Source organism: Malania oleifera, chromosome 5 (genome assembly GCF_029873635.1).
Source record: "Malania oleifera isolate guangnan ecotype guangnan chromosome 5, ASM2987363v1, whole genome shotgun sequence".
Taxonomy (NCBI): domain Eukaryota; kingdom Viridiplantae; phylum Streptophyta; class Magnoliopsida; order Santalales; family Ximeniaceae; genus Malania; species Malania oleifera.
Genome location: NC_080421.1, coordinates 70,921,190 through 70,945,751, shown reverse-complemented (window position 1 = coordinate 70,945,751; position 24,562 = coordinate 70,921,190). Strand labels below are relative to the sequence as shown.

Below are 24,562 nucleotides of genomic sequence, written 5' to 3'. Positions count from 1 at the left end.
CATTCATATAACGATTATATCGTTACATACATACTGAGCTTTAAGTTTTATCATATGGATATGTGTTAGGTTTTCCATTATACTGATTAGTTTTGTTAGAAGTAATATTGAATTGTTTTGCAGATTTGAAATTTTATATTGTAATCACGGTTTGGGTTGTGAACCGGGTGAGGAGGAAGCTATGCCTCTTATAAGCAGCAGATGTAAGGGAAGCTCCATCCTGGTTAAAGGAGCAAAGATTTAGTAGAATCCTTGAGTGGGTTGCTCAAAGCGAGGACGTAAGCCGAGTCGGCTGAATTTCGTAAAAACTGTGTTTTCCTTCTCTCTTCCTTTACTCTTTTTAATTTCCGCAAGGCATTTCATTACATATCTTGCATGTGTGTATGTTGAATAACCCCACATGCACTTGATAACTAATTGGATAAAATAAAGTTTATTGAGATAATAATTTGAATCAGTTTTTCAAACCCCTGCAATTAATTTGCTAAATATAGAAATAGGAATTAAGTGGTAAATAATCTTAAAGGTTTTTTAAAAATACCCAATTCACCCCCCCTCTTGGGATTACACCTGAATTAACATAAGATATGATTTGAAATGCAGGTAACATAAACATATACCAAAGTTGTAGTTCCAATTGAACCTAATACTTCTTATATACAAAATATGTGCTAGAAAAACCCTTTTAGCCACCTAATGTTCGCAAAAGGGAAAAAAATCGTTGATAATTATTAATTAATAACATTTGATCTTAATCAACTCAATTAACAAATAATACTAATTTTGTTATTTGTTTGAGGTAGTAACATCTACGGCCACTTTTGATCATAATGAATTCTTCCTGAAGCATAATAAAGAAGATCAATCTTCATTTCCAACATCAATTTGAATAATAAATAAACTTTAATAACTTTAAAAGGACTAAAATAGTGATGAACCCTCACCAATTGAGAATGATGGTGTGGCTTTGCAAATGGCTTCATCCGCAGTCCTCGTGGTGAATTATCAACTCTCATCAAACACAATAGCACAACACAACCATTACTCATGTCGCTAGAAAACACAAATTTGAAAGAAATGAGAAACAAGAAAATAGGAGTTGTTGAGGAAAAATACTCCACCAAACGAAAGAAAATCACTAAGCCTAAAATAGACCATGATTAATCACCATATTTACATGCAAGCTAACTTATTAAATTAGTTTTAAATTTTACAATATACAAAAGGATATTACTTTGGACTAATAATAATAGTAGCAGTAGTATTAATAATAATAATAGCATGTCACACAAAGAAAATGGCAAGAACCTTTACGCTAAGTTAAATGTCTTTTATATAACATAGAAGAAGAACTTCTATGACATTATATAACATTAAAATAAGGTTGGTTTAACAAAAGAACACCTAATTGTGAGTTTTAAAATATCAAAACATAAATTGGTAGGCCAAAAATAAGATGGATCTTAACATATTTAAATACCAAGACAGTCCTAGATGTTGGGTTCTAAACATACAAGACCTAGAAATTAGGGACAATGAGGACATAACCAAAATCTGGAAAACATAGCAAATGCAGAGCACTTGCAAAAAGTTAGAATGCGCATAAGAAATTCACCATGACCCACGTTCATAAGACTATTAGTTGAAAACCTATGAATTAGCTTACTGTTCATGAGATGTGAAAACTTCATAGTTTATAGCATGGTTATAACGATAAATTTAAATAATTGAAGGAAGTGCGGGAAGGTGCTTCACAAGTAGACAATCAAAAGTATAGGTGTTGTGAATTAAAGAAAAGATGTCACAGTCTAGAGGTTTGAACATAAGTATGTTATGAATGACAAATCTAAAAAATTGACATAGTAGTAATAAGAAAATAATAATTAAGTTTCAGTTTCAGACTCAAATATTTAGAAATAAATCTGCATTATACACACAAGGACACATATCATATGAGCATTTTTATGCTTCCAAATAGTATAATATAAACTTGACAACATAATTATTGTAGAATGATATTTGCCCGCCCTTTTTTCACAAATGAAGCTTTTCTATACATTAATATTCATTTTAATTATAACATTAAAGAAATCAAGCAAAAATATATACTAAAAATTAAAGAGTATATGACAAAGCAACAGAGATTTTAAAACCTAGGTGCACACAAAGTCAAAGTTTTTTTTTTTTTTTTTTTAAATTACCAGTTTCAAAAAAAAAAAAAAAAATTAGACAGTTGCATCAACAACATACAAAAAGAACAACTAAAATATTATCACCATGTTACATAACACAAGTCACAATTAATTGACTGTGACCATTCAATCAAAGCAAGTATCAAAATAAGTTCAACATTGTAACAGCAGTACAAACAAAATCAAGATATAGTATATAATTTTGCAAAGATTCTTCTTTTGAAATTTGTAACAATGTCCATACTAAAATAACAGTATTCGCACCATATCTATCTACCTAGAACCCTATGTTAGCACCGGAGGAGCCTATGGGTGGGCTTGATACATATGGGTGAATACTAACTTGACCCAAAAACTTAAACTTATTGGGTTTTAGATCCAACCATGTATATAAGCACTAACATTTATTTAAGTTTCAGTTCCCCTCCATTTTTTTTTTTGGCTCCCATGTTCTTTCCTTAATTTTGCTTTTATTTGAATTTAACTATTAATCCAACAATCCTTTTTCTTTTTTCTTTTTTTCTATCTGTCTAGGTGTGCAGGACCAAACATTTGCATCCTCTTTTTTCTTCACAAAAACAAAAGCGATGGCAGAGCCAAAAAATATGCATGATTAACGCACAAATTTTTTTGAGAAATGATTCAATTCCACTCATTAAAAATATGAAGATATAAATACCAAATTTTTTATTTGAAAAACCGACACCAGTAATTGCTTTTTTCCAAACAAATTTGACAAAAGTAAATTTAGCAAATCATTGTTTAGTGTAAATCTGACTTAGCGGAGAATTCTCTAACTCTATAAACAAATATGAGTAGTCGAAACTGTAAGATTACATAAATTATTCAGAAGATAAATCCAAAATTTTCAACCAAAAAAAAAGTAGCTACAGTACTCCTTTGTAACTGCCGCCTCCTAACCACCAACTTAATGCAGACAAAGGCCCGATAGGAGAACCAAGATGGTGATAAATTTTATTTTTATTTTACAAAACATATCAGCCTTCTAAGAAACTCAATTTGCAAATCTTTCATTAAAAATTTCACTTGAAACTCTTTTTTTTTTTTTTTCAAAAAACTAATTAGTGGTTTTTGAGAACTTAAAATCAAAACATGTAATGAAAAAATTTTAATTTTGTTATATGATGTCCCGAACAAAATTATTAGATATACCGGATGTATACATAGAATTTAACATGATTTTCTTATATGTAAAAAAAAAATTGTCTAAATTAATTAAATATGTACATACGATGAAATCATACTAAATTTAGTATACATACTCGGTGTATCTAATTATTTCTCTCAGGTTTTTTCGTTCATATGTTCGTGTGCTTATATTTTAAATGTTAAATATGTAACAAATAAATTCTACATTCATTAATATCAGACACGCCAACAAGTGGAGATGAGTGTAACAATTTATGATTCATCGTTTACTATGAATCATGCCTTCTAAATATTTGAGAGAGAGAAAGAGTGTGTCTGTGTGAAAGGAGAAATTCTTTAATGCTTCTTACATATGCATATTCTATAAGGGACTTTGTGAACCCACAAACAATTTTGTGCTCTATACATGTTCATGTTTTCCTCTTTGACACTACCTGGTGCAACACAACCTCCTGCAATTCTCTCCACAATCATTCAATCATCTACTAAGTTTAAAAATGACAAATAAAATTAAATTTGGTAGATGCCACCCTCGAGACCTTCAAGCTGAGAGAAATTATACAGGAAACCTTCCCTCCACGTGTCCATGTGTCTGTTTCCTTAGTTATACACTTACTAAAAATGAGTCCCTCTTTGATATTAATGAATGCAGGATAAAACTATCATGTCTAATATCAAGAAAATAGATATACCGACATATGGAGGGGAAGATCCCTGTATAATTTCTCGTGTTGAGCATTCCGTAGACTAGCCCACTTGCATGCCATGAACTCAAGAAACAAAGGACACTTGCATGCCATGAACTCAAGAAACAAAGAAGGAAGGAATGGCCTAATGAAATGTGTTAGATTAACACTTTAACTAAAAGTTTAAGTTATTAGGTTGTGGGCCAACAATATATATCAAACTTTAACACTCTCTCGCACATGCAATACAACAGCACGTTAAGAGATAAATGCATGATAAATAACATTCATAATAAAGAATATAATAATTTTTTTAAAAAAAATTACGGACAACAAGATGACCTCCTGATCAATATCATGTTAGATTGTCACTTTACCTAAAAGCTTAAAGTGTTAGGTTGTGTATTAACGATGTATATCAAGCTTAACAAAGTGAGATTACAGGACAGGATATCCATGAATCATCCTCTCATCCAGCCGCAGCAAACCAACGCCTCATCATGACCTTAATAGTACCAACTGCCAGACGTAGATGGACGGGTAGGGCATAAATGCGGCTGCCTCACTATGTAAATTTGATCCCGACCTTATTGTATGACTCCTGGTTCCGGTGCCATGTCCACAGCGCCCATGTCTCATTCTTCACCTGCATTCATTTCATCATCCCATTAAAAATTAATCCACACTACTATCGCTCTGCAATATTGATCTACACCTAGAATTATTGTATAAATATAAAGAAACTGCTTTGTGGAGAGAGAGAGACCTCAAGAATGCCATGGCCGAAGCTGCTTTCTCTGTAGGCACTGTAATCGGGTTGGCGGTCCCAACAGAAATTGCCTGCAGCGGGGCCAGAAGTGAAATTGGTAGCGCAGAAGCCGCCCATGTGGCTGTCCGGAGTAGTCCATGGTTGTGGGCAGTGACCAGGCTCATCTGCATGCCCCACTGCCATCTTCTCTCGGTTCCCCCCATCTCCTACTGTGATGTATACCGGACCACACTCATCCAGCGTGTAGTTATACACTCTGTTTGACCTCTCGTACGCATGAACCTGCATGCGCGCGCCATGGTGCAGCTGGTTTATTGTTTCCTCTCAAGTAAATTATATAAATAAAAGCAAACCATTCACTCAGTGTTTGGGAGAGGCCTCAAGAGTTGAATTAGTTTGTGTAGGTTTGGAAGAAATATAACATAAAATTGCTCAGATAAATTCAAATTTAAGATTGAAATTCAAGCAATGTACACTCCAACTCAAGATGGATTAGCAGGCATATGAGTGCTGGGAATGTTGCTACTACATGACCGTTGGATTGCCATGTAGGCCTATAATATATATTAGGAGCCCATGATCCTAAACATTTTCCACAAACACAGTTCCATTTGGAAATCTTAAAATACTCTTTATATGTTAACACAATGAAAGCACATTGTAATTGATTTTTAAAATTCCTCACTCTGGATCACCCTCTCAACAATATAGATAGATCCAAATCCCAAAGGAGTCTACGCATATAAAACATTTTCCAAACTCATTACAAGAAAATCATTATAAAGACTTTCTCACAATTGATGCCCCATTTGAGAATTTGTTGATGATTTCAACTCAATTAGTTTTAACAAATTATGAAATTATCCTTGTGAAATAATTTTCTTGCGATGATGAATAGAGTTTTCCAGAAAGAACTTGATATAAAATCATTTTCCCTTGTTTTATGCAACTTGAAAGTGAATCCTCTTTCCTAAGCATTTGGATGAGACCGTTTCAACTTACATGACCGTTGAAGACAATGTCCACACCATGTGAGTTGAGCAGCTCCTCCATTGCCACCCTCATGCACTCTGCTTCTCTGTAATGGGCTTCGTAGCTGCTATACCAAGGTGGGTGCCATGCTGCAACCACCCATGGGGTTACAGATCGGTCTACATTGTCCAAGTCCTTCTCCAGCCACTTGTATTGCTCCGCTAGAAAAGAAAGTACAGTACCCTTATTCAATATCACAAAGTACAATATTATAACGGCGGACACCTAACTATGATCAAATCCTAGCTAGGCACCATATATAGAGAGTACTTGCTGGAGTAGGTGCGGTATGGAAAGGAGCAAAACCTGCTGCAGTCACCTGATTTATTATAGGCAATGTAGGCACCAAGAATGGCGAAATGTATACCCCCTGCATTGAAGGAGTAGTAGAACGTCGAAGGGGATCCACTTTCCTTTGAGGGAAATGCAAAACGAGAACTATAAGCCACAAACGTCTGGTTCCCTGCCTGTTCTTCAATCTCATGGATCCCTTCTACAACCATAATTGGAACTTTGCAAACTAAATTCTGCATAAACCTACAGGGTAACAACCCCGTGGTACTAAAGTAAGAATCCACAAAAGGAAAATACATAAATGGCATAAAAGACTTTTCTCTCATTCTTCTAAATAAAGTGTAGAGTGAGAATCCCCAATAATTCAAAAAATTAGACCAAAAGCAACTGCAGAATGAGAAACCCTTCACATTACTAATAGAAAAGCAAATGGAGCGGACAAGGTGAAGGATAAAATGAGAAATACTTGTTGGGGGAGGGGGGGAATTAATTTTTCACCTTCCCCAGTAATCCCAGCGGGGCTGATAGGTCTCATGAATGGGAGTATTTCAAAATGAGCACGAGTAACAATCGGAACCGGTTCCATTTGTAAGGTACAGGTTTGCATATGTTACATCGCCAACCAAAAGCACAAGATTTGGTTTGCTGCTAATCATGTGACTGATGGTGGTGGTGGTATTGAATGTAAGACCCAGATCTCCTACAATGGCTATTCTTTTGGGGTAGCTCTGCGGACCAGAAACTGGCATTTTTGTGAAAGAATAGATGTTGCTCATGGCTTTTATGGTGGGATCACCGCATCTACAGTAGTATAGAGCGTCAGGCTCTAATCCTGCCATGGAACCCAACAAAAGAAGCAGCAAAAATTTAGACAAAACCATCATTAAACTGCAGCAAATGTGCAAGAAAATGAGGTAAAACTTTTCCTAGTCACCTAGTATTTGATCTCTGATTTTAAACATGAATTTTGGCTATGGTTGATTTGATCACTTATATGAACTAAGAAGCTCAAGATGATACAACTTTAAAATGCATCAGTATGGGTACTTAATCCTCTATTATTTATTAAGCAACATGGATATGGCTTCCAGATATTTATTTTTCTGTGGATGTCTTTATTGCCTCTCATGGCGAAACGGCTGGGGCACAGTCATTGGTATTATTAAAGCTGTTGAGCAATCAGATCTGGTCCTTTGATTCCATGCCACTGTTTTAAGCCAAAACGTAGCGTAAGGTATCCTATGCTTTCCTCTTTATGGAATCCGCAGCTGAAATTTAATCCTATTTTCTTAATTTGCCTTGGATCCTTCTTTGCTTTGGAATTTTTCTGGATCTTCAATTTTCAGCTCTTAGCGCCAATTTGATTTTTTCCCTTGTGAATGAGAAGGAAATAAATTTGGCCCATTAACTTTTTTATTGGTTTGATTTCTTTATCCGTCATTGTGATTGTGATTTTTCTGGGAAAATTTTACGTCACACAGCTGGCGAATTGAAGCTTCTGATCCTCGTTTTCTTCCCCACTTTTTCCTAGAAACACAGCACATTTCTGTTTCTCGTTTCCATTTGCCACTTGCTCTTGACAATTATTACCAATTATGTTCTGTTGAATCACTTTTTTTGAATTTGTTAATTTTATTAAATTTTTCCTCTGAATTTGTATTGATTTCAATGGATGCTCATGGAGGCGCTGTTGGTGGTGGAAATTTCCAACAACGTTTGCTATCTGACCATATGCTAGCAGTGGACGCCATAAACCTTCGTGAGCTTCTCAAAGTCAGCGACGACGACCTCGAAGTCGAACGCGGCCGAACCGCCGATCAACCCCGAAACGCCGCCGCACGAATAACACTAGGGGCCGTCCTCAGTATCGACAAAACGCATGGTGCGGTTTCTGTGAGCCAAACGCTCCATGACATTATCCGCGACGAGTCATCTAACCCAGCTCCGTACGGAGATCCTCTCGCCCAAAACGCAAACAACGCCAACAAAAAAAACTGGAAGTCTTTTAAGGATCGTCTACGCCTCCGACGCGTCGGCGCAGCTTGGACATCTTCCGTGCACATTCCGACTTCCGACGTTCCGATTCGCGATTCCAGAGCCAATATCACTGGGCGCCACTCAACTCGGTACCAGGAGATGGCGGTGGACTCGGGCGAGTCAATTGACGAGTCAGATCACCATGAAAACTCGTCGGCTTCGGCGATTGCGCCAGCACAGAATTCCAGAGCAGGGCAGATTTCGCGCATGAGCTCAACGCGTTTCTCGGCTGTTACCTTCAACCTGGAAGGGTTACCGCCGCCCAGGGATAACATAGGCGATGAGTCTGAATCGGCCCCTCGCGCGACGGGCACGCGCCTGGGAGCGGCATTGGCGGCGGAGAGGGAGCAGCAGGGAGAGGCAGCGGGGGAGCGGCGTTCGACGGATGCGGCGGAGGGCGATGGGGAGGGAGCGGCGCCGGTGAGAATGTCCCTAATGGCATTGCTGGAGGAGACGGACAGGCAGATGGGGGTGGTGGGGCCGGCGTACTGTGCGGCCTACGACGAGGAGGAGGAGGAAGAAGAAGATGAGGAAGAGGGCGGGGGTAACGACGGCGGAAGAAGAGGAGGAGGAGAGCAGAGCTGCTGCGTGTGTATGGTGAGGCATAAAGGTGCGGCGTTCATACCGTGTGGGCACACATTCTGCAGACTGTGTTCGAGGGAGCTTTGGGTGAGTAGGGGCAACTGCCCCATCTGCAATGGCTTCATCTTGGAAATTCTCGATATCTTCTGATCATCATCCATCACTGCACTCGCATTTCCTGATCCAGTCTTCTTCTCATTTATCTTTTTCTATTTTAATTTTTTTTTAATTCTGTTTAGTAATTAATTTTTTTTCTGAAATATGGGTTAGTAAATAATGTTAAATTTTGTTGTATTTTTTTTCTTTGAGCTCCGGAAATTTTTGTAGTGTAGATTATTTTCTTTGAGCTCTCTGCAGAAGTGGTACAGTGTACTGTTTATCTTTATTTTTTTTTTCCTTTTTTTAATTCGGTACATTTCTCCTCTCATTCTTTCCAAAATTCAACGGATGTTTTTTTAAAAAAATTAATATTTTATTTACTGAAATGTCGAAAAATTAGGATGGTTTTATATGACTATTAAAAATTATAAAAATTAAAATTAAAATCAGAAACAAAAAATAAAATTCAAACCTAATATTTTTGGTTAATATTTGTAGAATTAAAATAAAATTAAATTTCTAATTAAATAAATTTTTATTTCTATCCTTAATCAAATAATAATTAGAATAATAAAAATATGTTATGAAAAAATATATGTCACCACATCTTTCACCACTTTGGGTTTCACCCCAATAAATGCTTAACTATCCATATTGTCCTATAAAAGGGCATCCTCCCATTCTCATTCATACAATGAAGATAAGAGAAGAAGTAAAGAGAGATATTTTGTACAAATGTCAGTTTCAAATCATATTATAATTTCTTCCAAGATAGTGAAGTTTTTTATTTCATTCACCCGCGAAATAGGTATATTCGAATCACGTAAAATTTCAATCTCTGTCTCGTCTCTATTTATTTATTTATTTTTATTTAGTTTTCTGCATCTTTTGTAATATGTTATCAGCATGAGACTCTAATAAGTTATTGTAGGGAAATTAGCACGAAATTCTCTGAAAAACTTGTGAGAAATAATATAGAGAAAAACACAGGCCAAAAAAAAATAACCACACGCATAAAAGAATATTTACGTGCTACGACATTAAGTTCATGCACTCTATTTTCTAAAAATTTTATTAAAAGAATAAAATAAAATCTGTTAAGATTTAAAGTGTAGAAGGGCATTTTAGATAGTTATTAACAATTTACATGGATAATTATAAGTAGTTATAAAGATATATTTGATATAATTATAAGAGTATTCTAAGATAGTGATAAGAAATTATAATAATGTTTTAGAATAATTATGTGTTGTTACAAATATTAATTTGATATTTTTATTTAAAAAAGAAAAACACCAAAAGAGAGAATCTCGTTTTATAGCATTAGAGATTATAAAATTATCACAAAAGTGAATAATATGATTATATATATATATATATATATATTATATATATGAGGAAAAGCTCTAAAAGCGTATAGAATAATAGAAAATTACAAGAAACACATGCATTAGTTGACTGCCTATGATGGTATAGATGTTTTATTTCTAAAATAAAGTTAAAAAATCACAATCTCTAATAATTTTTCATTAATTTAATTAATAAAAGAGCATTAAAATGTATGAACTATCTAAAATATCATACCATTCTTCTAAGCCTAGACTTGGAAGGATGGCTCATTTTTAAAGTTTTATTAAATAAATATTTTTAAAAAAGTTTAATTTTACTTAAAAAAAATTGAAAGGAAGATATTTACACATGACTAATAATTTGGCCTTGAAAGGAATAAATATATATTTTTTTTTAAAAAGAAGTATTTTTTTCCCCTAAGAGAGTAGCCTTTCATAGCATTTAAAAGCATGATAGAAATAGGGTGATGGCCAATAATGACCTACCCATGTTGATACACACGACTCAGTCTTGGTTGTACCAACAAATTGAAGAAATTAGTAATTTATTTGTTTAATATTTATAAAATAAAAATAAATTAAAACAACAACAATAACAATAATAATAACCGTTTTACTAGGTCAGAACCGATACATAAATTATTTTTCATCAATTTACCCAATTAAGAGTGTCTTTCTCTGTAACATTAAGGGTTATTAAATCCTCCCTTACTAACTTGGGTCAAGTTATTTTAGGTAGACCTCTGCCAGTTTTCAAGATAGAAACAATAATTAACTATAGATCTATACCATTTTCTTGACAGAAATAATAATTAACTTACTCTTCCTCGCATGTCATTTACTAGGCTTGTGTTTTAAATATACAAAGCATATAAATTGCCCCTTCTTTATCTTGTTTTAAATCGGTGCTATGCCTAAATTATTATGCACATGCTTGTTTTTATTTTATCTTTTAATATTAAACTACGCAACCACCTTAAAATTTGCATTTCAGTAATTTAATTGAAAATATAATTAAAATACTTATTTTCATCTTTCAATCAAATAATATTATAAAAAAATATAGTTAAAATAATATAATTACAATACAATATAAATTTAAAATATTATAATAAAAATAAAAATTATTATAATTATTATGCTTAATTATTATATTTTAAAAATGTACAATAACAATCTTATTGTACATGAAAATTGAAAAATAGCAAAAACTTATGTATATTTTTATTTGAATTAAATTTAAATTCATATAACTATTTTATTTTAATTTCAATTAAAATGTGTATACAATGATCAATTTAATTAAAAAATTTATTTTTAGATATTAATTTTTTGGTAATAGGTTGTCAAAACAACAGAAAATCATAAAATCTAATTTTTAATTTTTTAGCTAACAATTGAAAATTGACAATAGAAACAGAACACTAGGAAACAAAAACTAATAATGATACCAAACAAGTTCTAAAGTTTCACTAATGACAACAATTAGGTGGTGATAAATAGTTTCTATTTTGAAATATAATTTTTAAAAAATTATAAAAAAAAAGGTTAGTTAAATTTTTTATTTTATAATATTTATGTGAAATAAATGAATAATAATAATAATAATAATAAATTTGGTCCTATTTGTTTGTGGAAATAGTTTTATTTAATTTTTAAATAATTATAAAAATACAACCTTATTTTAAAAGTTTTCAACTTTATATAAACAATTAAAAAACATCTTTATTATTATTATTATTATTATTATTATTATTATTATCACTTTAAATATGAGAGCATGGAATTTGGATCTACACTTTAATTTGTATAGATTATATATAGAGTTTCTTTTAAATCCAAATAAATCTAAATTTAAGCCCCAAAATCAATGTTTTTAAGTATTACCTTATACAAATTTTTTTAAAAAAAATCAGAAATAAGTACCATTTTTCTGTCATTATTTTAAAACCTAAAAATAAAAATAAAAATTTATTTTGCACATTTAAACAAGTACTTGATTTTTGAAATTTTTAATTTTTAATTAAAATATTAAAACATCACAAAATTGAATAATATATATGATTTAATGTAAGAGGAAAAGCATTGAAAGGATATAAAATAATATTATAAAATTAAGAAATTAGTATCAAGTTCAAAAGAATTTTAAAAGGAAGCTTTTCATTAACATACAAAATAATTTAGGAATTTGGAGGTATAAATATATTCAAAAAATATTTAATATATATATATATATATATATATATATGATAAGAGGATGGATACAGGTTGATGGGCAATAATGAGCAAGTGACGGTGGGAATGACCGGCGCCGTGGCGCGTGGAACTTATCCTTGGTTGCAGAAGGAATTTGTTATTGGCGCGCATGACATGTACAGCGCATGCAAAGCTAAAGCTATGCTAATGACAACAATTTTAGATCTGATTAGTCGTGAAGAAATAGTTTTTATTTTTGATTTTAATTTATTTAAAATTAATAAAAAATTTTGTTATATTTTTAATTTTATAATATTTGTATAAAATAAATGAATAAACTATTAACATTTTTAGGACCATTTTCTTGTGAAAATAGTTTTATTTTTAAATTTTCAAATAATTACAAAAAATGTCATCTTACACACATAGGAAAGTTAGAAAATGTTTTTTAATTATTTTTTTTTAGATTTCTAAGTCTCACTTTGTATATGGGAGTATGAAATTTGAATATAAACTTTAATTTGCATGGATTATTATTATTATTATTATTATTATTATTAACTTGGATGGTGATTGAGAAAGTATGGGATATAGGATGATGGATCAATAAATTCAAAGGATTTATCATTAATTTTTTTTGTCCTCCTTGCGGTTGGACCACTTAATTATTATTATTATTTTTTAAATTTTAAACTAATAATAATAATAATAATAATAATAATAATAGTAACAAAGATAATAATAATAAAGAAAATAATATGAACTGTAATACTTTTTAAAAAAAAAAATTCTCAAGATAATATCAACATAAAAAATTTTATTGTCAAAACAATTGAATCAAATTTTAAATTTTTTAACAAACAACTGAAAATTTAAAATAGAAACAGAATACGAGGAAAATATATTTTTATAATATATTTTTACACTGTGTCGAAATATAAATCCAAAGTAAAAACCAATAAGTATACCAAAGAGGCTCTCTAAAGTTTTACTGATGACAACAATTAGGTGGTGGTAAATATTTTTTTATTTTGTAATTTAATTTTTTAAAAATTATAAAAAAAGGATTTTTAAAATTTTACTCTTACAATATGTATATGAAATAAATGAATAATAATAAACATTTACGGTCTTATTTGTTTGTGGAAATTGTTTTATTTTAAAATTTTTTAAAATAATTATAAAAATACAACCTTATTTTAAAAGTTTTCAATTTTATATAAATAATTTAAAAACATCTTTTATTATTATTATTATTATTATTATTATTATTATTATTATTCTAACTATCACTTTACATATGAGAGCATGGAATTCGGATCTACACTTTAATTTGTATAGATTATATATAGAGTTTCTTTTAAATCCAAACGAATCTGAATTTAAGCCCTAAAATCTATCATTTTAAATATTACCTTATATAAATTTTTGAAAAATTAGACAACAAGTAAGGACTAATTTTTTATTATTATTTTAAAACCTAAAAATTTAAAAATATTTTTTTCACATTTAAACAAGTACTTTATTTTTTTTAACATTTTTAATTAAAAAAAATAAACTATCACAAAAGTGAATAATATATATATGATTCAAATGTATGCGAATAAAATAATAGAATAAAAATTAAGAAATTAATATCAATTTCAAAATGTATTTCACAAAAAAAAAAATTGCCCGTCAATTGCATTTGTAAAAATATGATGAGAGAGAAAAAAAAAAAAACATAGTTTTTTTTTCCTTATACTGCTTAGATTTCATCAAGACTCTGATCTCGCTTCGTCCGTGGTCCAATCCAGCTAACATTTGGAAGAAAGGTTCAAGACTCAAGGAACTACAATCTGAATGGTAGAGATCAGATTTTGAACTTGGGAGTTGGGATTTGTGCCCGTGAACAATAACCACGATTTTGGTATATTGATCTCTCCAATTCTCTTTGTATTTGCTAAGAGTGATAATATCTTAATGAGATATATTTGTAACATCTAATTGCGATTAGAGACGATTTTGTGTACCCATTATTTGGTTGATAATGGAGATTTCAACCGGATTAGGTATTGTGGTTTTTCTTATTTACACTGGGGAAGTTTTTCACATAAAAAATTACTTGTGTTCTTGTAACTTGGTATGATTGACTATTTTTCTTATTTTTTTCAACACGTATATATATTTGCTTGCATATAGGAAGAAAAATTGTTTCGTTGTGGTTGTTTGTTGATATCTCTCCCAAAAATCAATTATGTATATTTATATATACGAATTTATGTGGGTATGTGTGTATGAGAGAGAGAGAGAGAGAGAGAGAGAGAGAGAGTACAAGTAATGTAAATCATAGTATTCTTCAATTTGTTGGGCTCCAGAGATGTCTTTCCTGTTATAGACAGAACATATATATATATTCTCACTATGCATTTGTTAACTAGGGTAGAAGTTCATCCCATATTCATATACTGGTGATGTTTATGAAACTTACCGGTATATCTAACTTAGTTTGATAATAAAGTTAAAAAAAAAACGAAAGATCAAGTATGAAATAAAATCTAACTCCTTATATTATAAGAATAATATAATGTTTTTTGACAATTGAATTTTTTGTTCAGCCTGATTTTATATGGTCAATAAGGCAAACCATATAAATGTTATTTTTTGACACTATATAGTATATAGTAGGATTGGGGAAAAAGGCGATTCCATAGTTCAATGGAAGTTAATAACTAACAAATAAAATAAAACAAAGTAGATATGATTAATCCAAGCAATAGAATTATTAAGAATAACTCTTAAAAAATAGTGGAACACACAACATATACTCTCTCTCTCTCTCTCTCAAAAATACACACACATTAATAGTGAACAAATAATCTATTTTCTATTAGGCTACGTTTGAAATTCAAAAAATATTAGGGAAAGGAAAAGAAAATATAAAAGAATCCACATTTTTATGTTTGGCTATTATCGATGTTCGTTCAACTTGAACATGCACAGCGGAAGCACATAATCAAATACGAAACAATCAACAACCATTAATGCAATCACTCAATGATGAAATATACTCAAGAAGCAATTAAATAATAATAAGAAGAATAGAAAACACAACTACAACACACAAGATTTATGTGATTCGACAATAGCCTACGTCCATAGGAGCAGCAACCTCGGTTTCACTATGATCAATGTCAAAGCTCACACTTTTGGCTTACAAATATTATTTATATAACAATCCTGTGCGTACAGCAGATTTCTAGTATATCTAAACTACATCTGTAGCAATCATTTGGAGGAAAATCCCCCAAATAAGCTCAATATACAAGCCCCCAATTTGAAAACACATAATCTGCGCCGATGGAAACCGTCGACGGTTTCGAGCAGAAGAAAACTCTTTACTTCTATCCCTTTTTCCCTCGGGTCACGTAACTTTCTCTCGTACATGTGATCCGCTCTGAATATGAGCTATATCCCCAATATTCTCCACCTTGGTGAATATTCACCACCTTAAAAATCTGAAAGCATAACCGATGCTCCACTCAGGCCTATAGACTAGGACCTACCTCCCCTCTAACACTTGGAGACGTAAACCAAATCGAAGCCATGCTTGAACTTGACCTTGGTAACAGGAACTTCACCTAACTAAACATCCAACTCCTTAAACGATCCTTCAAACCACAATGCCACCTTGACAACCTTAGCCTTTACCAAGAACTTCGATCTAGTTGTAACTAGTGCACCCTGAGACTGTACCTCGAACTTCCAACAATTAGGCCTTCCCACAATGTACCCCATTGCAAGTCTCCTATCATCAAAGTCGTGGTAGGCTCGCCAAGGCTTCGGTCCTTAACTACCAAAAATAATATTTATAAAATCTAACTATTCTCAAGTTCAGTAGAAAGTGGGGAAGTCGAGTGTCGATCCCCAGGGACTAAACCGTGCAATTGTAAACCTTTTCCCAACCAATTTATTAATGCCTTGTGTAAAAAGAAAGATAAAAAAGATGATATTTTGCAATGGGTGAAATCTAACCAACTACAGGAAAGCAAGTAAAAACTATATTAACCTAATTCTACAAAGCAATGCTGAGACTATAAATCAAGTGTTGGACTTCTTGCCTCTAACTATAATCAACCAGGAATACATAAGAGTACTAACCTAAGCCATCTCAGACCAAAGCGAGAAAGGGTCATTTGAGGGCACAGGCTAGCAAGGGTGCACCAATTGTCCGAAGCATGGTCAGGAACCAGAGTATACCCTGTCTCAACGATCACGAACACCTCCGCATATTCGTAGCCAACTACTTATCCTAACTAAAACAATAGTGGTGTTATTCCTTACTGCAGCCTTTCATCATTCATCGAAGTAATAAATCAAAAGCAGTAAAGGAAAGCATGTAAAAGAAAGTAGTAAAGAGAAAGCAAGTAAAAGATCAATCCTTTGTATTTAGTACGTCTGTCACAAATGCCAGAAGGAACAAGAGAATGATCATGTAATATACACGGGATTACACAAACATCGCCGGTTGTCACAGGCAGTCGGACACTTCGTGCACACATCAAAACAGGAATTGAAATCTTCTCTACTCCTATTCTAACTTGACTATCAATGATGTCTTAGGTCTCTCACTAACCTAAGAGAGGCCAAAGGGGAACCCAGAGCTCATGTTTGTAGCGATTACTTATAGGCTCTAGGGTTTACAAAGTTTTTTTCACGATTTAGGAAAGTCTACAGCATATCTCACGTAGAAGATCGTCGTTGTCGACCAAGTCGCTCCCATGTCTTCCTTGTGTGCGCCCTGGTCGATTCTCCCGAGAAAACAGGGATTTGAATCTTCAGCTTTGTTGACTCAGTCGCACCATGGGGTCTTACTAGTCGAGTTGATGGTCGAGACTTGTAGGATCTTAAATTTTAGGGAATCTCAGGAACTCAACATAGTCGCACCTCGTAGTCTCTCTGGTCAAGCACATCATCGAGGCTCTCTGTAATAACTCGAAAAAAAAAATTAAAGATTAAAAAAAAAATTTTAAAGTAATTATTGATTAGTTAATCAGTTAAATATTATTAAATTAATGTATTAAATAAACAAGTAAAAGAAATAGTATGAAAAAAAAATAATAATAGTAAATTTAAATTAAATTAAATTAATTATTAATTAATTAAATATTATTTCATTGAATTAATAAATTAATTAAACGTTATTTAATTAAACAAATTATGTGATGGGTATATATATATATATATATATATATATATATGATTAAATTAATAAGTATATATATTTATATATATATAAATATAATATAAAATAATGTAAAGATAAAATTAAATGAATTGGATTTCAATTTGAAATCCAATTCAATCTTACTTCTCAAGATCTTCTCAGAGTTTGCGCCTGGTTCAATCTTCTTCTCTATCTCCTGCTCGTCCATCCACTCCTCCATCTCCGCCTCTCTCTCTCCCCTCATTTCTCGACGAATACTCAACCGATCGGGAAACGGAAAGTGTCATTGGGTTCTTAGCTCCGCCACCGACATTTCTACTGGAACGAATTTGTCGTGGGAGCGGCGTACGCACCACTCCTAGGGAAAGGTATATTTTCCCTTATTTCTCAATTTCTGGTTAAATCAACTATTGAATCGACGATCATGCACCACCACGGGGTCCTAGTCGTCGTTGCCGTCATTTTGACGTGGATAAATTTTCAATTGGAGTTTTTTAGGCCCTACTCCAAAGTAAGAGTGAGATTTGGAAAATTTGACAATTTGGCTAAATTTAAGGGTATATTTATTTAATCAAGAATTATGGCCCTAAGAAATATTTAAATAATATTTTATTCAGGAATAATTTATTGGAATTAGGAATTTTTTATTCAGGGTCCGGGTGAGTGCCGTAGGTATTTTTCGAGATCTCTGTTAGTGTAGTTCAAGAAATCATGTAAGGGAAAAATATATATTAAATCAGAATTTTTATGAATTAAATGAAAAAATAAATTGTGTTATATGTACGTGTATATGTTTCAATATGGGTAAAATGCCAACTGTTTAAATTATATTTTTCTGAGTTTAGGGCTGTTTATTAGATATGTATATGTTCAAATGAACTGATGAAAGTGGAAACATATTTTCAGAGTATTTATATAAGAAATAAAAGGTATTTTTAGTATATAAACATTAAATGTTGGTTGACTTATTTTACAAGCAGTGTATGAGTTTTATTACTAAATTGTGTGGCATGAGTAAAATAGAATTTTGTGTGCAATTATGTTATATTTACGAGATGCAAGATATACAGAAAATAAAATGAGCATGAAAATGATATATGACTTATGCTGCATGTGAGTGTTAATACAATCATGGAAACAACCACGGCTGAAAAGATGCCGACCATGGCTGAAAGGATGCCGAAACTAACCAACCACGGCTGGAAAGATGTTGAGTATTTATGAATTAAAATAAAAATGAGTATGAATGAAAATGAAATGAAAAGGGAAATGAATGGAATGGAAATGAAATGTGAAATGTGAACAATGTAAAATGGGAAAGAGTCACTTAAAGTGAAATGTAATGCAATGTTAAGCCATGAATATGAACAGATGTGTATGATTAAATAATGATAGAAAGAATAATGTATTATGATATTAGAAGTATGTATGTACGTAAAATATGTTATGATTGGGCGAGGCGTACCTTTCACTTGAGGGCTTGCTGAGTAAGGCGAGTGCACTGGTAGCTACAGATGTGGCAGTAGCTACATAATGTACTAAAGTAGAGGGAACCTACTTGTATGGGCGGGTAAATTTCCCTATCCTTGGGACCTTTGCCGATAAATTATTGTTGAATGCGTGAGTACGAGATCAATCTAACACTTGAGAGCTTACTGAGTAAGGTGAGTGCCCTGGTATGTTTAAATTGTGACCTTCAGGTTGCTAAATGTATCAGAGCAGAAGGGTACTACTTGTATGAGTAGTTAATCACCCCTATCCTCGGGTAATCTTGTGGGTTAAACATTTGCATGTGTTTGTTTAGGATCAGAAAATGACTTTCAGTATTATGTTAATGATTTGCAAATATTATAAAATGATATATATAATCTCATGATGGCCACACGCTGAGTTTAATATATTGTTTCTTCCCTTACTGAGATGTGTCTCACCTGAATATGAAAATATCTTTTTCAGGAGTTCCTCGAGATCAAACTTTGAGAGCTCAAGATTTTATAACATTTTATTTGAAGATATAAGAAAAAAGGTATATTTTTATGTTAATTCTGATATGTATATTTTATGTTTTATGTCTTTATGTTTTAAGTCAGTTATGGTAGGATAGTTGTGAAACTTACTGGTATTAGTGAATAATGTTATGGAGACATGTATATATTTGAATACTGATGAATGATTAATTTATTACGATTTGTAGTTAGAATTAGTAAACTCTGGTATTATGTTATGTGGAGACTATGGTTATATTTTCCGTTGTGTATATTATGGATTATGATTTATCAGGATATGATAAGGTATAACACGCTGAACCCGGGTTTAAGGGTTCGGGGCGTTACACTCTCGGTATTTTTTATCTCAATCTTGCCTCAGTATCTCGGCTCGATCGCCCTTTAGAGTGACTTAGTCGAGGGTTTGGTCGACCCTTGTAGTAATTTTTCCTCAATCTGAACCTTGGAATCTGCTAGTGAGGACTTGGTTGACCCTTGGTTCTAGTCGCACCCCTTGGTTAAGCAAAGTCTTCTTTTCCTTTGATGATCCATAGCTTCAAGAGTTTGGCTAAGCATCTGATTTGAGCTTTGCATATCCCCAAATTCTCCTTTAACTTCTCGTAGTCTAATTCCTTGGTTTTAACCTGTTTTTCCTGAAAAGATGAACAAACCTTCCATAAATTTAAACAATGATAACTCTAAGTAATTACATAACAAAATAAGGATAAACAAAGGTAAATGAGGGTCTAAAATCATGCATTTTAGGGACTCATCACAACCTTCAACTTACACTTTGCTAGTCCTCGAGCAAAGCAAAAGCTAAGAAAACTACTAAATCTTATTTACCTCTTTCATGGGAAACACGATTGTATTTACCATATGCAACAAAGCTTTAAACCCTAAGGTTGATCCTAGAGTACGAGTTCTAGTCTCGTGAGGGTTTCCAGAGCGATACCCACAAACACCAATTTCAATGAACATAAAATGAAAATAAATATACAACACAAATATACCATTTCACATACAAGAATATCACCTAATTACATGTGAGCTCATTTCTTCACAACTTTGCTATACACTCAATTTCGAAGCAAGTCACTTATGCAAGTCTCATCATTATATAGTCATTAAGAACAATATCCTTATAAAGTCAACCAGAAATTACAATTCAGAGTTAATGTAGCCATATAAATTCAAGTATAAATAGGTGAAATTACAAGGCATGTGTAAAGTGTAAGACTTGTTACACTTAGGACATCCAAGGACACCTAAAAAACAGTTGTATTGACTCAGCCTCATTGGTAAACTCTCAAGAACACTCAAAAGATAGGTTCACTCATCATATGTGAGGAGGAGTGTCATGATCAAGTATTACACATATTGTATAAGGAACAAACAGTAAATGTATGAAGTGGACTAGTTTGAAAATGGGTCCAACCTATTTGTGAGGTGTCGGGTCCTTCTGTAATAACCCAAGAAATTAATCAAGGCCTCGTTGACGAACACAAGAGTTTTGTCGATGAGGGAACATGAGGATCTCGTCGATGAAGTCACGTCTCGTCGATGAGAAGATATCGAAAGGGATTTTAAGGCAGTCTGAAATTCATCGATGAGGAATGAAGATTCTTCAACAAAATTCTTCAGGGACTCGTCGATGAGATGATGCGTCTCGTTGACGAACTCGGAGTTATAAATAGCTAAAAACCGAATTTTTATGCAGAAACTCGCTCAAGAAACCCTCTCTCTCTCTCTCTCTCTCTCTCTCTCTCTCTCTCTCTCTAAATGTCTCTTTCTCCTTCTTTCTTCGATCCCGGCTTCGTTTCTCGTTGGATCAACGATCTAAGACCACCACGACGCTCCTGGGAAAGTTCTCCACAAGTCTGCTGGAGCGAATCGTTGGTGGAAGTGGTTCAAATTTCATCACAATCTTAGGGTAAGACATTTTATTGAGAATTTTTTTTTCCCTATAATTATAAGAAATGTAATACACGAAAAAATAATTATATTTTGTTCTGGGGGATGTTGTTTTTAAGATGTTGAGTGGAGAACCCTACAGGTATAAAGCCAAAGTATAGTAGGGGTTTTTCAGAATTTAGGAAAGGGAAATATACTATGCTAGGAATTTTAAATATATTATCAAAAAATTTATGTATATATTTATATACCAGTTTATTATCCAGTTTTTACAGAATAAGAATTATTAATGTATGTGTGACCTGAGTATATATTTATCTAATATAGAACTTATACAATTTTTTATAACATATCATACTATATAGTATATATAGATATAGACTGATATACATAGATATTTGTGTAGATCAATATATTATAGTTTTTATTCAGATCAATATAACATAGTTTATTTAGAATTAGTATATACAGTATTTATAGAATGTCATGTTCCTAATGCCATAACACTTAATTATACAGACAGATTATACAGACAATTTATATAGATAGATTAAACAGTTATAACATTAAGATGTTACAGTCATGTGATTCAAATATTACAGCATTTACAGTATAGAAATTATAGTGTCATGGTTATTTTGGAAACATGATGAAAACAGTAAAGATAATTATAGCTTATATATTTATACAATATCATATCCCTATGAAATATTATAGACAGATACAATTTACAGAACATGGTACCGTTGCTATATACAGAATAGAGTGCAACCACATATCTCAGATAGTGTGTGGGTACCGTCAAACCGTGCTCCGAGTGGATGTAGCTCCCCAGATTTGGGTTGAGGGGGCCGGTTTGACGAGGTAGCAGTCCAGTTCCGTGATTAGGAGTGGATACAGTTTGGTCGGACTGAGGAAGTGTAGAGTATAGTGACTTACCTGGTGGGCCAACCAAAGTTAAGTCCTACCTACAGGCCGCACAACCCTGTCATGAAAGGTTAAATCATGACATACAGAGTTCCAGGGAAGAAAAACACAGTTATATATACACAGTTTTACAGCATTTGATAAATATAGTATGATATTAGCAGTATGAAAGATAAACAGTTCAGATGAGACAGTTATATTTTAAGCTACAATAGAAGTAAGATATTTTTACTATTTTTGCCAGATTTTACAGTATCAAATGTTGTTATTATAGTTATGCGACTTAGTTGCCACACACTAGTAATAGCATATTTCCACTTACTGAGCGTTGACTCACCCCATTATTATAACATTTTCAAGTGAGCCAGTTAGGCGAGCAGATCAGGCTCGCGGATAGAGAGACCCTTGTTGCCCTGTTTATAGGGTAAGTTTGGTACAAGGTAGTTGAGTTTTTGGGAAATGGTACTGATTTGTATAAATGTAATATGGAAAAATATTGAATTCTGGTATTGTATATATGTATAAAGGGTTGTGATTTATGTTTTTCCGCTGCATAGGGGTGCCTATTACATATAGATATGGAGTAATTTATATAAAAAAAATGGAATAATATTTTGGGCGTTACACCTTCACCCTAACATCATCTCACCTACTCGCTATATCCAACAAAGACCACCCTAGATCAACTTATTCAAAGACCAATCATTAATACATCCGAGGCATTGGATAGCTGAAGAATCTTCATTTTTGTAAAACATGTGTCGTGTCTCTAGCTTGACTTTTATTGTAGTTGTATGGAATAGGTATTAATCTGGAGTATTTCTTTTTCTTCTTCTACTCATTCTTTAGTTTCTTTCTTTTCATAGTCAGCTAAGACAATCGTTACACTTCTTTTGTTATCTTCTTACCACCAATGGGAATTAAGCTCGAACAGGAGTCCATGAAATAAGTTTATCTCTAGGGATGACTTAGCCTTCACATCTTGAGTAGGCTACAAGACCTAAGTTTCTATTTCCCCACTTGATGTAGAGACCCTAAATATAATAGCAATTAAATAATAGAGAGAAAGAGGGATAAATGGGAGAAAAAGGAAATCCAAAAAGGGACAAAGCAAGGTTTGTTGACGAACGCCCTAGTTTCGCCAACGAATGCCATTGTGTGTTTTTTGGATGAGCCTCAGTGTCTTTTCAACGAAAAGATACCGAGAGGGGGAAATTTTAGACCTTGGTTCATCGATGAACTCACAACCTTCGTCAACGAACTCCCTTTTTCGGTTTGTCGACGAGTCCACGTGTCTCGTCGACGAAGCCACGTGGCTAGCTATCTATAAATTTGCAAAAAGTCAGATTTTGGCGAGAAAAACTCTCTCTCTCTCTCTCTCTCTCTCTCTCTCTCTCTCTCTCTCTCTCTCTCTCTCTCTCTCTCTACGATTTTGGCTCCGTTTGTCCCCGTTTTGAGGATCAAAAGTTACTACGATGATCCTGGGGAGATTCTCTACAACTTAGCCGGAACAGAATTTTGGTTTGAGAAGTTCAGGAACCATCCCAAAATCAAGGTAAGTAGGTTATTTTAAGATTTATATAGTTAGTAGACTTTTCTGAACCCAGATATTGTGTTAGATGAAAATATATTGAAGTTTGAGTTTATTAAACTAAGGTGTTGTGATTTCAGGATTTGGGTTTCCAAACACCATAGGCATGATCCCAGCTCAAGAACTTAGGTAACATTGATAAATAATTAGTAGTTTAGAATTTTATGGATAAAAGAGATATGTGAGCATGGGGAAAAGGTGAGTGTAGTTATTATTCTATTTGGGTTGATTGAATTAGGAAATGTACATTATTTCAGGGTTTTGGAGTTGGTACGCTACAGGTGTAAGAATAAAGTTGGAGTCAAGCCTCTCAGTCAATGAGGTAAGGGAAATATGCTATGCCAATTAAATAATAAATTTTACCAGTAAAGTGTAGTATATGTTTATGGGTTTTCAGAGTAAGAAATTATACAATTTTACAGTTTATAGTTAATAAGTTTTATTTATTTGTGTGGCATGAGAAATAATAGTATATTATAGAATTCTACTCAGCCTTTACAGAAATACAATTATATAGTTTTATAGAATTAAGA

At 32.7% G+C, this 24,562-nt stretch overlaps 1 protein-coding gene and 1 pseudogene across 3 annotated transcripts; one reads left to right on the top strand and one right to left on the bottom strand.

Annotated features, from left to right (window-relative positions):
* Positions 1-4,554: 4,554 nt before the first annotated feature.
* LOC131156001 (purple acid phosphatase 15-like) lies at positions 4,555-6,982 on the bottom strand (annotated as a pseudogene).
* On the top strand, positions 6,528-9,171 carry LOC131156262 (uncharacterized). Of its 3 annotated transcripts, none has more exons than XM_058109802.1 (2): positions 6,528-7,057; positions 7,828-9,171. In XM_058109802.1, the coding sequence occupies exon 2, from the start codon at positions 7,875-7,877 to the stop codon at positions 8,910-8,912; it is 1,038 nt and encodes a 345-aa protein (XP_057965785.1). In that variant the 5' UTR covers positions 6,528-7,057; positions 7,828-7,874; the 3' UTR covers positions 8,913-9,171. The 3 variants fall into 3 exon arrangements, with proteins under 3 accessions (XP_057965785.1, XP_057965786.1, XP_057965784.1); XM_058109803.1 differs by lacking the exon at positions 6,528-7,057 and adding an exon at positions 7,282-7,377; XM_058109801.1 differs by lacking the exon at positions 6,528-7,057 and having other exon boundaries at positions 7,337-9,171.
* The last annotated feature ends 15,391 nt before the right edge of the window (positions 9,172-24,562 follow it).